The 15,654-nt window shown below is 38.1% G+C and overlaps 1 protein-coding gene across 6 annotated transcripts; it reads right to left on the minus strand.

Annotated features, from left to right (window-relative positions):
• Nucleotides 1-201: 201 nt before the first annotated feature.
• Nucleotides 202-15,201, minus strand: lactbl1b (lactamase, beta-like 1b). 6 transcript variants are annotated; one of them, XM_086149980.1, is made up of 9 exons: nt 15,072-15,198; nt 14,018-14,107; nt 11,959-12,035; nt 8,484-8,655; nt 6,228-6,334; nt 5,282-5,439; nt 3,935-4,182; nt 3,131-3,236; nt 202-2,493 (listed from the first exon to the last, which is right to left on the minus strand). In XM_086149980.1, the coding sequence occupies exons 3-9, from the start codon at nt 12,016-12,018 to the stop codon at nt 1,515-1,517; spliced, it is 1,830 nt and encodes a 609-aa protein (XP_086006106.1). In that variant the 5' UTR covers nt 12,019-12,035; nt 14,018-14,107; nt 15,072-15,198; the 3' UTR covers nt 202-1,514. The 6 variants fall into 6 exon arrangements, with proteins under 6 accessions (XP_086006106.1, XP_086006104.1, XP_086006105.1 ...); XM_086149978.1 differs by having other exon boundaries at nt 11,959-12,041; XM_086149979.1 differs by lacking the exon at nt 14,018-14,107 and having other exon boundaries at nt 15,072-15,201.
• Between the last annotated feature and the right edge of the window lie 453 nt (nt 15,202-15,654).

Below are 15,654 nucleotides of genomic sequence, written 5' to 3' on the forward strand. Positions count from 1 at the left end.
TTTGTAACCGTAATGAATAAATATCGATGTAATTTTGCAGAGTTTCTTTCATTATCGTGATTGCATTATGTAAGTTTCTTGTTTGAAAAACATCCTGATCTGGTGTCTTACCTGAAGCCACATTAGATACAACACATGATTCAATTTCTGAACACGCTAATGAGGATTCCCCTTTGACCGTGGCAGAAACGACCCGATAAACCGATAAATTGTGAGTTTTAAAAAGGAACTAAATTCTGTTTGTATGGATTACGCAACAAAAGAATCATTCTGGACACCTTTAAGCTGCCTCTCCAAATACGCTTTCCACCTTTTAAAAAATATCTTCAGACCACACCTGTCACTCCCAGACACCTCAACTATGCCCTCAGTATTTTTTTTCTACCTTCAAGAACTCTCAAAGTTTGGCCTTGCTCAAAATCTCTAAACATGTGTGAAGGCCTGATTCACAAGATCACAAGATCATTTGAGGCTTAAGTTTATTACTCATGCATGTACAGTAGAGGGGTTCAGCAAATCAGTGTGGTTTTAATTTGTGACAAAAACATCAAGAATTCAAAAAAGGGGCCTATGGAAGAGGTTAATAGAAATTTTGCAATGGGGTCAGTCATATTAGAATTGGAGAGTTATTGTTCACTGAATGAAAAGTTGGCTTCAGAGGTGACAGGGAGACTGCATTCAATCAAAAGTTTATTCTGACATTTACTCCTCTCCATGCACTTTCTTTCCCCATTGTTCTGCATGACAAACATTTGAATGTGTCAGGGTTGAATCCCTTGACATTCTGAAGAAACAACCATCCCACCTATTTGCTCTGGCCTATGACTGGCTGCCTGCTCCAGACAAGGCAATCATCAATCATAGGGTTTACAGTTCTTGAGATATTGTTTTGTCTTATTTTGTTGCATTGTCAATATTATTAAAGTGCCACTGAGATCAACCAAATCACAAGTTGTTTGGGAACCTAAATGTTTTTTCAAAAAAGTGCATTGATGTTGACATAAACAGCATTTCAAAGTCTCTTTGAATAGCAACATTTAATTAAATTAAGCTGTGGACGTTTGTAATGAAAAGCTGCCACCTGCCATTAACATGGAAATGACACATTTTCTGTACCTGTATTCAAAGCCTTAAATGTTTCAATGGACAGACAAGTTAATAGATTTTTCAGTCATAATTTCAGTCATTTTCCAAGAACTGAAACTAAACAAATGTAAACATTTATGTCAATAATGACAACAGGGGTGACGTGTGAGGAAATATTGATGAAGGCAGGAAAAACACAATGCAAATGATCAGGCATGATCAACTTAGGAGGACAGTCTCATTTATATACTGAGTATATATAATGTGTATTTCAAAAAGTGAATTCATTTTCTGTGCCGACACTGGATATCAGGAGTCATTTTGTGCTCGGTGCAATTATCAGTCATTTCTCTTCTTTATCTGGCACCATCTCTGTCCATATTTCAACAACACAGTATTCTGTGTCATTCTGGTGGAATTACAGCTGTTCAGCTGGAGAAAGATGGCTTACGTGTGATTCTGACAACATTGTATGTGTTCAGTCCAGGGGCGTCAAAACCAGGGGACAAACCTCGCTTATCATAGGTATAGAAGTTAAATAACTGTCCGTCTTGGGCCTCGAGTGACACCGAAGCCGTGCCGACTCTGAGAACACAAGGATACTCTTTCTCAAACACCACTCTGAAGACCCGGTCGACCAGGTAGTTGAGTTTTATGGTCCGGTACTGCTCTGGGATCAGCTCTTCAATTTGAGGCCCAAACTGTTGCATAATGAGAATTCCATCTGATCCAGCTTTGATTTCATAGAAGGTGATGTTGCCATAGGTGAAAAAGCCAATATAGGGTTCTGGGTTTGGGGGTGCGGAGAGTAGCTTCTTAGCCTCCCTGAAGGCCTTCTCTATGGCAGGGATTATGTGGCTGTAGGCCTGGTTGACCACATCTTGGCTCTGAGACCTGCTTCCGGCCATCAGTACCACCAGTCCGAGCTTCAGTCTGGGCACCAAGGAAAAAGTCGCTGAATAGCCATCCAAATCGCCGTCTTTCCGCAGCATCTCGTAGCCCATCATCTCATTCACCTCCCATGGCGTACCAGTACGATTGGCGAAGTAGTCCTTATCGCACCTGTAGAGCGGGGTAAGCATAATCTTCAGGGAGTCTGGCTCCAGAAGCTTGCGGTGATAGGCACCTAGAAGCACCATGGCAAGTTTAGCCAAGTCTGCCACTGTGGAAAACATCTGACCCGAAGGCCGGTACCAGCCCAGGTCATAGAGTGGGGCTGGTTTTCCATTGGAGTACACTCCCACAGCCATCTGCGTCTGGAGTCCAGGCATGATGTCAAAGCTGGTGTCCTCCATCCCAAGACGGTCCAGGATGTTGTCTGTTATCCACCGCTGATAATCAACGTTTGCTATTCGCTCAGCCATCACATGGGCCAGCAGTGAGAATGCAAGGTTGCTATAGTGACATCTACGACGAAGGAAATGAATGGTGGATATTTTAATGAATTCTTCTCCATGCTAATGTGACTCAAATGCAGAAGTCTGTCTGACTGTCCATAAAACTACAAGAAAGTGACCGGAGCAAATTAACTGCATGCGGACGTCAATGACCTATCAGCATAGGCATCCATGATTCATGAGCTACTGAAAACAAGAAATGGAAATGAAAATGCAATTTCCAGGTCTAGAGTGGTAGATTTGAGATCGTCTGTGTTTAATGCCTGCGCTGGTTTTTAATCGAATCTGTCTCGTTTGAAAGGAATGTTTCTCTAATTTTTCTCTGATTTCATTTCAAAGGGCCTAAATTGTAAGCACCAAACCCAGGCTCTTTCTGCACATTCTTTCAAAATGAGGGTGCATTCTGTCTGTAAACAGTAATAAATTTTAAATGTGTATTTGATAAATGTAAAAATGTATAATTTAGCTTTGAGTTTAAATGTGCAATTTTTCATCAGCAGATTTAGACACAGTGCTTACAAGTTTACAGTTTAAACTACAAAAGGACAATACATATTTGCATAAAATGCCAGAAAATAAATATTTAATCAGAGCAAAAAAAATTGTCAAAAAATAAACTTATTATTTCACAGTGCAACTGATGTTACCTGGTGCCTGGGTCAGCAACAAGGACATCATCTTGTAGCAGATTGATTGCAGATTGTGTTTTTCCTTTCCAGAGCAGACTTGTAGCACGGAGTCTCCTGGGCAGGCCTTCAATCACCCCCATTTAGATGTAAACAAACAAAAATGACAAATATACCAAATTAATCACATTTATGCATTTCTTTCACTCTCACCGTTACCACCACAAAAAACACACTCCATTCTCCTGATACATATATACTTCACTTTAGGGTTGTGTTTCTTGGATGTCATATGAATGACAAACTTAGATGAGTTGGTCTGTTTGTAATGATTCATCAGGTGTTCTCCTTCCTTATAATTGGATAAGATTACATAGGTAAGTATTGCACATTGGATAACTTCTTTACATTAACTCACTAATGTAACTCCTGCTTTTCCTGACCCAACCAGGCGATGTAGTAACCATATGTTGAGCTACCTCATGATATATGAATAGTATCGCTTGTTCCGAGGGTGTCTGACATACAGTACATTATCCATGAGAAATTCATAGAGGAGGTGAAAATTGGGAAATATTGATTAGAAGTTGTATTGAGCAATGATATCTTTGAGAATCAGGTCACAATGCTACTTCATTGGCTAACACATCTGAAAAGCTCTTCTGGTCATTTAGCTGTTCAGTTAGTAATCGGCAGTTTTGTGTTCTTGAACAGGAGGACAATTTATTAAAAAAACGAAAACATACACACTACATGTGTTAATATTTCACAAGTTTGCCAACCTTTACCCCATATCACCACATATTATTGATAAAATGAATGTACCAGACAGCTGACTGGCCATCCTGCGCAGTGTGACTGAGGAGGAGCGGATCTGAACTTCGCCACTGTCCAGGAATATCAGGCCATCAGTAACATATTTCAGCTCCGAGTCTCTGGTCTTGCCCATGGGATTTTTAATTGTGAAATTCTCCACATATTTCTCCAGCGGGTCATCTAAGGAGCTGATCTTTCCTTCCTCCCATAGCTTGTACAGCATCAACGTTGGGAAGATTTTGGAGAGGCTGGCAATTCTGAATGAGAGATGATAAAGCAACAAGATTGATTTTTTTCATCTGGCAGAAAAAAAACCAAGGTCTTTAAATTGGCACATTTTGTTTTTGCTTACAATGTGTACATTTGGCAAGTATTTATGCAATTTCTTTTAGAAATTCTCCCGAAAAACCACAATGTATTCCCAGCAGTCTTTAATGCCTACAGGTAAACAATAACTTTGGATGATTCAAAACAAGAAACTCATTAAAGCCTAAAACAAAAGCTGATTGTCCTATTTTCCACCGGAAACACTGAATGCTGGAGCAAGTCTACAAGGCATAACAATAACTGAACAAAGTTTTAAATTATTTCTTGTGAAAATGCGATACTAGTTTTTGGCCATGGATGAAATTTGGATGTTGTTCACTTAGATTTTTGTTGAGTCCACCAGGAATTCAGGCAATTGACTAGTAATAGATTGATATCTCCAACTACAAAAACTGTAACCTGCTTTAAAAAGGATTTAAATGCAGAATAATTACTTTTATTGCTCAGCACCAATAAATAATTTCAACTGTGAAATGTCAATTTACTGGAAAGAAGTTCATAGATCTTTACACTTAGGCCTTTAAATGTCATGTTGTTAGAATAGCTCATCGGGCCCTCTTTTTGGCATTGCCCTTTCTTTGTGTGCTTGTGTGTGTGAGGGGGTTGGTGCGCATGCGTGCATACGTGAGTGCATGCGTGCGTGTGTGTGTGTACATGTGCAGTTGGATGATCGCATTTGGTAATAGATTGTATTTGCAATGTGCTATCTGGTAATTGGTCAAGGCTCCCTATAGTGAACAGACAGGAAAGCACTAGTTCACCTTTAAAATACTATTCTGGGTTATTCAAGATAGAAATTTTCATTGTTATGGATAATTATGACATGTGCCCTTTAATACTTTCTTACTCCTATGCCCTGGAATAACACTTTCAAGTATTTGCCACTGTGAAGAACTTAATGGAGCACCAAAGATAGGTCCTATGCCATAAATATATCACTATCTCAATAAGATATAAAAGTTAAAACAATCTAACCACAAAAATGAGAATGATATAAGAATGATATAAGAGAAACTACAATTGATCCACCTGTAGATTGTGTACTCATTTGGGAGTCCTGAGAGTGGGTCACTACCATTCCTTTTACCAAAGTTACCAGTCCACAAAACTGTGTCGTTTAAGATCACGATGGCTGACAGAGCTGGTAGACTGATGGGATTGATGGTCTGGCGAAGTAAAACATCGACCTGCAACAAATGCAAATTATCGTGAGAAATCTTTCATTATTTTGAGAAGGCCATGAGCTAGTGGGTGTCTGACATGCATGACTTATAAGCATTTATATAAATATAATGAGAAACATAATACAAATGGTAACGACTGTACCAGAGTTTTCTCAAACTCTATAATATACTCTGTAAAAATCCACAGCAGCACTTTTTTGTTCACTTTGTTCTGTATATCTTGGTGCTTTAAATTATCGATGTAAATGGTACCGTCCGTAATTTTGAAAAGAGTTGGCAGAAAATAGGAAAAAAACAAGTGTTGCCATCTTGGCTTTGTTGATGATTTATTGAACCTAAAAAATCCATTAAATATTTGTTTATTTTGATTCCATTACTTTTGGTGAGATTTGGTTTTGATTTGTCTTTCATATCTCTATTTACAACAGACAAAGCAAAGATGCTGCAAAAATCAATACATATAGCATACCTGAGCCTTGAATTTAAGTTGAAAATATTGCGTAAAGATTTTGATCAAACCCTGGCTATTTGTTTATATCATATAAGAGAAAGCTGTTGATGTATTTTTGCAAATGAACTAGAGGTAGTAAGCAATGCAGCTCCATGTGCAACCTGATGCCAGGATACTTTCTTCCTCATCCATTTGATTTTTAATCTCCTTCTGTCTGCTGTAATGGTGTTTGGTGTGAAGGATAACTGCAGCAAGGCTGAAAATTTCCGCAGACCTGAGCTGGCAAGATGGAAACATGACTGCAGATTCAAACCTGCGCACAACAAAGGCCTCCACTTACCTTCTCCAGGGCTTCTTTCAGGCTGGGGATTGGATGCTTGAGAGAGAGAGGCTCTGGGAAGCGAGGACACATCATCTCGGCTTTAGCATTGTGACCCATCCTGTCATCTGAACACCAGATGCATATTGAAAAAAGAAGAAAAAAAAAGGAATCACATGGGGACAGGCCCTTTTAATTCCTACTTGATATTTGATAGGATAATGTATTGACAGCATGAAAGCCAGATGATAAGATGTGCCTGTAGGCCTTCAGTAATTCTCTCTGATGCCCCACACTGATCTTCTATAACACAATTTGACAGGATGTACAAACTGCGATCAAAAGACATGTGCTGTGTTCTCACTGTGAACTTTTAAAGACATGTATATTATTTTGATTTTTTTTTTCCATAGTTGCCTCAGGCCATATTTTTGCCTTTTCATCGTCTAAAAAAAAGACATGAAAAATTAACAATTCTTCTTGACTCATGCAGAGTCTGAGTGCTTGGACTGGTGGTGATTTGCATGAACAAATTATTTTTCTGAATACATAGCCTCAAATACACCTGCTGAGCTGCTTTGATTTTGTATCAATATAAGGAATTATTTTGACAAATAAGGAAGGCTCGATCACATGTCTTCAATGATTTTTGTGGAGGTTCACAGTCATCACAGTAAATTCTAGTCAAAATCTTTTCGTGGCAACTGGACATGAATTTATTCATGTCTTACCTCTCAGCGCAGAGGCTTCTTAAGTTTGAAGGGGCTGTGGGGAGTTTTCCATACATAACTGCCAGAGTTGGGGGCTTGTCTAAGTTGCGATGGCTTGTTATGTTGATGAGAGTTGGATCATGAAATCAAGAATCATCTTCAATGATTGCCAGTTGATAGATAGTAGTGTTGAATGTTGTTTGTAAAATTTATTTACAACAAATTTTTGTTGTAAATAAAATTTAAAGACATTGTTGGCAGAGACATATTGTGAATGAGATGTGGATAATCGCAGAGCAAACACAAGAACTGTGGCGTGATAAGAAGGTCAACTTAGTCAAATGACAATGAACAGACTGTTTTATGTTTCAGGGTAGTTATGAGTACAAATTTAATTTTGTTGCTGAGTTAGATCAGCCATCAAGGAAAATATACAGCAAGGGCTGCAAACTGACACATTTAATGACAGAAATTCACTGGCTTACATGCAAAAAGACAGCAAAAAATCCCATAGCCTTGATTTAAAGTGTGAATATTTCACCTCATATGCTTTAAACTCGGGTTGAACGTACATGAGAGCTACTAGAGCAAGACTGTTGTTGACATTCGACTGTTAATGCCGCAAATGTGTGGCCTTTTTGAAATACATAAATAAATACATAAATACATGAAATATGTGAAAATAGTTTCATTCAACATTAAAACAGTTGAGTGCTGGGCCATTTCTGATTCCATGAAAGGTAGCTGCTACTATCACCATATTAACATTAACTTTAAAAATGTCAGCAAACAGCTACTGAATTACATTATATGCAACACAATTATGCATGATACAGTTTACTTACAAAATGTAAACGTGTTGCATGTTAGATTTTTTTCCAATTTTTTCCAATTATTTTGTGTGACTGTTTGGGTAAACTATATGCAGCCAGCAAATAAGTCATAAATTGAAAATAATCCATAAGTTGCATTTGAATTTTGCTTTGGATGTCTTGCTGAGTTCTGGCTGTCCACATTTTTATACGGCATGATATGTCTGCCTTCCGTTGGAGCTCCATCACTATATCTGCGATTCCCATTTCGATTCCCCGTCAGCACAGCTTCAAATGTAATCTTACAGATCCCAACTTGTAATCCCACGGGTTCACTAGAGTATTTGCATCGGTATCACACAGACTTAATATATAAACCCATTGGTTTCATAAAAAACACCCTGGATATCACATTGCTAGTTCTGTTTTTCCCATTTTAGGACGAATACATTTCTGAAATTTGACAGTCAGTGTGAGAAAATTTGTTTCAAGTGCTTTTTTTGAATACCAGATATCCAATTTGAACTAATTTTATACAATGCCAAAATTATTTCAAAAAGGTTGCTAAAGGATATACAATATTTAAAAAAAAAAAGGTACAATGATTGCAAGACTTACATAACCCTCAAAAAAGACTCACCTGAAATGGAGAATCCAATGTTATACCCAATTCATGCAACATAACAACTACTATATTTCAGAACTTTAGAAAGACCATCACCTGCAGATTGATACTTCTTCTGTTTAAATCTTACCAGGCCGAACTTTTGGTAGTTGATATTGCCAAAAGAAACATCCGGTCATCACCAGGGACAAGACAAGGAAGAACACGAGCCCCAGTTGAGTCCATTTCACCTTCATCCTCTTAGGTTTTGTGAGGTCTTCGAATTTAACTGTAGCAGGGGAAGCAGCCACGGCAGGAGTTGGCTTCAAAACAGAGAAACAAGAACATAAAAACATGGCAGGTTAGCAGTGTTTCCCTTTAAGGCAACAACCCCAATCTCTTTGCTACGGTCATGGTACAGTTTCAAGTTGGTACTCACCACCTGATGCTTCACCAGCCAGACAGATTATGCCAGACACAACAATCTTCATAGCACTTAACCTAGCTCCTTAACATCATTTCATTTTAGTACAACCATTTAGAGAATGTTTATATTCAAAGGCAGTAAATGGTGTCCGACTGCTATTTTCCTGAGAAGGAGAAAGGCACAGACATGGACTTCCATCTCCGATTTTTCACTGACTGCACTGTAATCCCAGGCCATCGACGCTCCATCTCCCACGATTCAATTTTCTCTCCTGCAGCTTCGGACTGTTGACATCATAATCCCTGGATTTACTCCACCAGAGCAGCCGGGGAAATCTTAATCCCTAATCCCTGTGAATCAATTTACTTCAGTCCAGTTTTTTCTTGTGGAGCCACTATCAAAGATGGCTCCAACTCGGCCAATGTGAAGTTAAGATGGGGTAACAGTAAGGGCCTTTTTAGCCAAAGCATGAGTTTAAACAGAGTTGCAATGTGGTGCAAATAATGGGTGATTATTTCAGGGGGCTGAATCTATACACCAGGACTGAGAGATGAGATACCCTGATCTCAGTGACGGATTACATCCAAAATGCACAAAAAACACAATCCATCGAAATCGTGAGTAGAGTACAATCCCGACAGGTATAACACAATGCTTTTAACTTTAATCAGCCAAGAGCTCAAGTTAAGAAATAGTTGTGTTGCAATTAAACTGCAATATTGCTTCTCTTAATGCATGTCCTGTTGCCTGTCCTATAATCGTTATCATTTTTGACTTGTTCCTGTACATGTGTCTCTGGCTGCGGTGCCTGCGATATTTATCCCATTGGTGGTAGATACAATGATTAATGCACATCACCAATATTTCAAAATACTATTATTTGACGAATACAATTATTATTAACTATTAGAATGTTCAGTTCAATAACTGGATTAAATAGTTATTTCACCCATTACCTTAATCAAATGTCTTCGAAAGGTAGTGTCTCACAAAATATAGAGCTACTAAATTGGAAAAAAAAACCATGATATTCCCTTCATATTGTGGATGTGTTGAATGAAAATTGTGATATCCAGTGATTCAATCCTTTTATAATTTTCATCACAGACTAATGGCTTGTCCGAGCTGCAGTAATGTGTTTGGATGGATACATTTCTGGTGCTGCAATGTGGTATAATTAAGTGTGAAAGCAGGCTGATCCATGTTGCATAACCTATGATAGCTGCGGGAATGGTATTTGACAGGAGCTTCTCTCTCTCTCTTTCAATCACTCACTCACACACACGCACGCACGCACGCACGCACGCACGCAGACACACACACACACACACACACACATGCAGACACATTTAGTTCCTAGCCAGACACCCTGGCACACATACACTTATACACTTAGCTGTAACCACATGCACACACACACACACACACACACACACACACACACACACACACACACACACACACACACACACACACACACACACACACACACACACACACACACACGTTTTCAAACTTGGATAAAATCAGACATAAAGCTGGCAAGAAGTAAGCAAGAAATTGCAAAGAAATTAGAGGGCCATTTCAAGAAAATATCAAGGTAATTTCTTACAACAATTAATCGATCCAGCATTTATTTCTTCAACTTTTTCATCCAGCTATTCCCTTCAGGGAGCAAACGATCTACCTCCATTGAACCCTATTCTCTTTATCCATTTCTCTCACGTCAACTAATTTCATGTTCTCTGTCACTACATCCACTAATCTCATCTTCAGTCTTCCTCTAGGACTCCTGCGTTGCAGTTCTAACCTTTGACTTTATCTCCAAAACATCGAACGTGTGCTGTCCCTCTGATGGACTTATCCCTGGTCTTCCCTGTCCCAGCCCATTTGGAATTCTTCTAAAATGTCGCAGGTCACTGTGTGTACCCTCGAGCTTCAAATGGCTCAGTTACTTATAGGATAATGCGCACGCGCCTAGAAAGATACGATGTATCTCAGTCAGGATGGAAAAAAAAGAAATAAAAATTCTCTGTATTTCTCCATCAAAATCATTTTAAGCATTGTGTACTGGAACACATGTTTATGTGTTCCAGTACACAATGACCTAGAGTGGCAACGGAAAAGATTATTTTAAATAAAAACCAGCAATACATAAAGTCAAGCATGCTTGCACAGTATTAAAGGTTCAATACCTGGCCAACTAGGCCACATTTTCTTGCTCTCTGTTATCCTTAAGTTTTCAGGACAGACCAAGTATTTCTCAACTCTGTAAGGATGCAGAGCCCCGTAGAAACCCTTTGCCTTCTTATGATCAAAATCAGTATTGCTACAACAATGCTAAAAAAACTCACTGGCCTCAAAGACTCTGAAGATCCAAGCTTTCAAAGTATAACTGCAGGTCCAGTCTGGATTGGCATTATATCTGGCCCTATGTGTGTTCCGTTGCAAAAATGGTGGATGAGTGGGTTATGCTGGGTCAAATAGCTCTAAAGAGGATTTCAAAACATCCAAAGTAATGGACAATAAAAAAATATCTTGAAATATTGATTTTTTTTTTTCAATAAAAGGTCACTTTCTACACTTAACAAGCCACATAGAAATGTGGGTTGCAATTTATTTGTTTTCTTCCCTCATTCTTCACTCCCTTCTCGCCTTGGTAACATTAATGGACCAAAAACAAAAATAAAAAGGAAAAAAAATCAAAATCTGTTAGGAAAAAAAAACATTTTTTTCATGCTACATATAAAATTCTAGATGCCATTCAGAAAATGTGAGAAAAAAATAACATACTCCCCTTTGTTCTGGGCTGTTAAAAAGTCCTCTACAGTTTAAGGGCACAAATCTCCGATTTACAAAAAAACAACATTTTGTGGCATTTAAATTCATCCCTAGCTGTAAGTTGAACTCTTCACCATCCATAAAACTAATTTACGGTTTTATGGAAGACAATCTAAAATAAAATATTATTACAAGTTGTCATCTGTTCATTGCATCCGCCTGCTGTTGGCATATGATGTTAGAACATTAAGTAAATAACCTGAATTGCAGCATGCCTTAAGCTCTCAGAGCAGATGATACACATGCATTTAGATGTGTTTGTATTGCGTGCTCTTTGCATGCTCGTTTTTTTTCTCTCGTCTTTGTGTGTCATTGGCTGGCATTTGCACAGCCCAGCAACGATGTGAGGCGTATTTACCTGCGCTTGAAGCCCGTCAACTGAGGTCTCTCGAAAGACTTTGCTCCCCACCTTGCCCATGGCTCATGGATCAGCAGCTGTTTCTTGAAAAACAAGAGTGGTTACTTTGCTGTTAAAAAAATAAAAAAAAAAAGGATGGCATTTTCTTTTTCTTTGATGCTCATATATGTAATAAACCATTTGATCTAAATCATACTGAAAAAAATTGGTGTCATTGAGAAGATTTGATACGGGTGTATTTTCTAATTGTTTGCATGAACAGAAAGTGACATATAATAATAAAGTGACACATAATGTGAGCTACATGGTGAACTTACAACCTGTAACTGTGATGATCGTAAACCTTTCTTGGGAAGAACTGTTCCCGAAACATTTTCCCAGAAATTGCATTACTGCTTGATAACAGCTGGCTCAAAGCTTAGCTATATTTTCAGCATGCACAACTCAGGGGTGCCTCTCTTAGGAGCCTATAATTTGGGCAGGAATGGAAGAGCACGCAGACAATTCTCGGGTGGCACAAATGCTTAGGCAGAAAAACACTCCTCTTCTCTGACCTAAAATTTAACTCTTAAATGCAGGTGCTTTTTGGGTAACATCAAAATCGACATTGTCATCCCACCTCCTGCTTTTCTGAAAAAACAAACAAGAAAAAAAAAAAAAAAAATAGGAGTCAAAGCAATCACAAGTGACAAAGGTTGGATTCAAACCAATACATATGCATTAAAAGGCATACTCTTTGCCTTTTAAGAAAGAACAGAAGTGAGCTTGCTTTTGTATGCATGGTGAAAAAAACACTCAATTACAGTATATGTGTAGCCAGTTTCTGCAGAATGGACTTGCATAATAAAAAGGCAATATGAAAATATATGTTAATACAAAAACAAGGTTGTCCTTACATGCATTTTTGGTCAAAAACATTGGTGAGTCCAGTGATATCCTTGAATAAACAGCAAATATGACAATGAGGGCCCCTTTTTTAACTTTATAGAATGTGCATCAAACATATAGTGCACGTGCTTGACGGGTTCTAATCGGGAAAAAAAATCCAGGCACAGCTTATCTTTTATCTTTTTCTTTTAAACTTATGGGCTCAAAACATTATTGTACACTCTTGAAAATAATGTATGCAGGTCTGAGGTCATGTAGCACTAAGTTGGATCTGAAATGTCTCAGGGACAAGCATTAAGGACCAAAGTGTGACTCAGACACACAGGGGGCACCAATCCACGGAGAGGAAATGACCCAACGGATCAGCCAAACAGAGATGATGGCATTAGTCCAGTTTAACTATTTAAGTAAATTGTAACGTTTTTCTCGTTATAAAAGTCGCACAGTGTGTGTCTTCTGTTCACCGCATATTGGATTATTCATGTTTGACTTAAATCCTACAGCAAAGAATAATGGAGCGAATGAGCGCTGCGTTTCTTCAAATTGAATAAATGCCTATTAGATATGCAGCAGCATGTCAAACTGTGGCGATGCTCGGTAAGTTTTAAGCGTAATGAGGTGAAAAGAAATAGCTGCTTGCAGAGCAGTTTCTGAAGTGCCGACCAAGTTGCATCACTTCACTAGGATCTTTAGCAGCTTGTTGGAATTGATAGACTTGTGGCTGAATATTAATCTTTGGTTACTCTGGCCTGCCATTAATCCATGCACAGAACATTATTTTGTGACATGAACAATTCAAATAAAAGCCTTCAAAGTGGAAAGCACACAGAAAGCATTTTCCTTTTGTCTGAGCTTATCCTAAGTTCTTGTGGAAAAAGTGACTGTTGGGGAAATGTTATGTAATGTTGGTCATGGATATTAACAATAAAGTAGCATGAATATTAACAATAAAGATGAGCTTAAGTCACCTTTGTGGATGCTGCATAATGACCCTTTGATGTTTTCCAATAATTGCCATTTTCCTTTGCAAGGGTCAAAATTAGTTCTAAGAAATATTACAGGAAAGACACATTGTCATGCTTTCCTATCAAGGTATTAGTGATTTCATTTTTTTATTTTATTAATCCCTTGTGGGAAACTCCTCTTTGTATTTAACCCATCATGTACGAACCATGAGCTGTTGGCTGCCATCTAGCGGTGCCAGGGGAGCAGTTAGGGGTTCAGTGTCTTGCTCAGCAACACTTCAATAGGCTAGGAAGAACTGAGAACCACATCGGGAATGTTGGGTTCAAGGACGATTGCTCTACATAGCTAAACAAACAAACAATCAAACAAACCCAATACAATAATTCACTGTCACTTTGAAATATATGACATTTTTACTCAAGTGCTCCACAACACTGTTTACCTTGTGTCCTCTACTCAGTTCACACCCAACAAAGGCTACTTACAGTGGGTCTTACCATATGCTGAAGTCCCATATTTGATCAGTGTTTTATAATAATAAAACTTAATTGTATGGTACTTAATATCTCTAGTAGTGTATAAGACTTACCGGAAATATTTATGCTCTTAAGATAAACACCACCTGTACCAAGTGTAATTTTGAAATACAAATTCTTGTTACAGTTTGACTGATAAAGATGATTGGTCGTTAGATAAAGTGACAGTAACACCGGCAGTATGCTATAAATAGCACTTCTGAAACTTCATTTTACTCAAGTTATATTACAGATACATACTTGCATTTAGTAATATTTGATTTGGTGTCTGGCTCGTATTCTGCCTTTTGCTAACCTAATTTCTTTCAACAGTCATTAAGAATGAATTGTCATCATCTGAATTTTTCTTGCTATACTCAATTCAGCCTGTGTAGCTTTATCAAAAAAGGAAAACTTACAAAATAAATAAATATCTAATAAATTAGTATCAGGCTTAGTATCTTGGATATCAAGTGAGGAAGTAGTTGCGATACCATTAACAGAGAATAATTAATATTACCAACAATAGAAATGCAATCATAAAATTGTCTCCCTCCCTTCTTCAGTTCATAAAGATGTTATTTGTTATTTTTAATGTTAAATGCGAAACATTTATGTCATATGATACAAGCATTGGGAATCAAGGCTGTGCAGAAAACATGTTACATAAGCTGCGATGAAGGCAACTACCCAGCCTCATTTCTAGGCCATGAAGCTTCAGTGTTTAATTCCTCACACACTTACCTCAGGCTCGATTAACTGTGTTTTCTTTGGTCTTTAACACTTCGTCAGCACAAAAATTATTCCGCTTTTGTTCCGTCTAAGTTTGGGAAGCTACAAAACAGTATCCTGACAGATGTTAGTATCATGGTTATGGCTAAATCCTTCTTGTATCAAACCCAGCATTCTGGATTAACCATCACAGCCAATGGCCACATCTGTCATAGCACAAAAATGGGTGGCCTGTGTGTGTGTGCGTGCCTGTGTGTGTATTTGTGTGTGCGTGCATGTATTTTGGGTGTGTGTGTGGGTGTGTGAGTTTTTATGCTACTTTTTCATGCCTTTTTATTTAGTTTTATATTTTTACCCAAACCAACACTAACAAGTGCGACATAGAAGCCTCCCCCTTTTTTCAAACATCTGAGATTATGTTCCATTAATTTCATGGTTCAAAATTGTTGCTGTTAAATGAAGCTCATCTTTCATGAGCATGGTTAATTCTTTCTTTAAATTTCCTGGCACATATAATTCTACATCAGCTCATCATTTTCTAATTCTCCTGAAACCTGCACAGAATTAATTCTGATATGCCCAAACAACACCTTTT

This window comes from Fistularia commersonii, chromosome 7, assembly GCF_037954325.1.
Source record: "Fistularia commersonii isolate RoL2024-O1a breed Wild chromosome 7, RoL_Fcom_v1.0, whole genome shotgun sequence".
Lineage (NCBI taxonomy): Eukaryota > Metazoa > Chordata > Actinopteri > Syngnathiformes > Fistulariidae > Fistularia > Fistularia commersonii.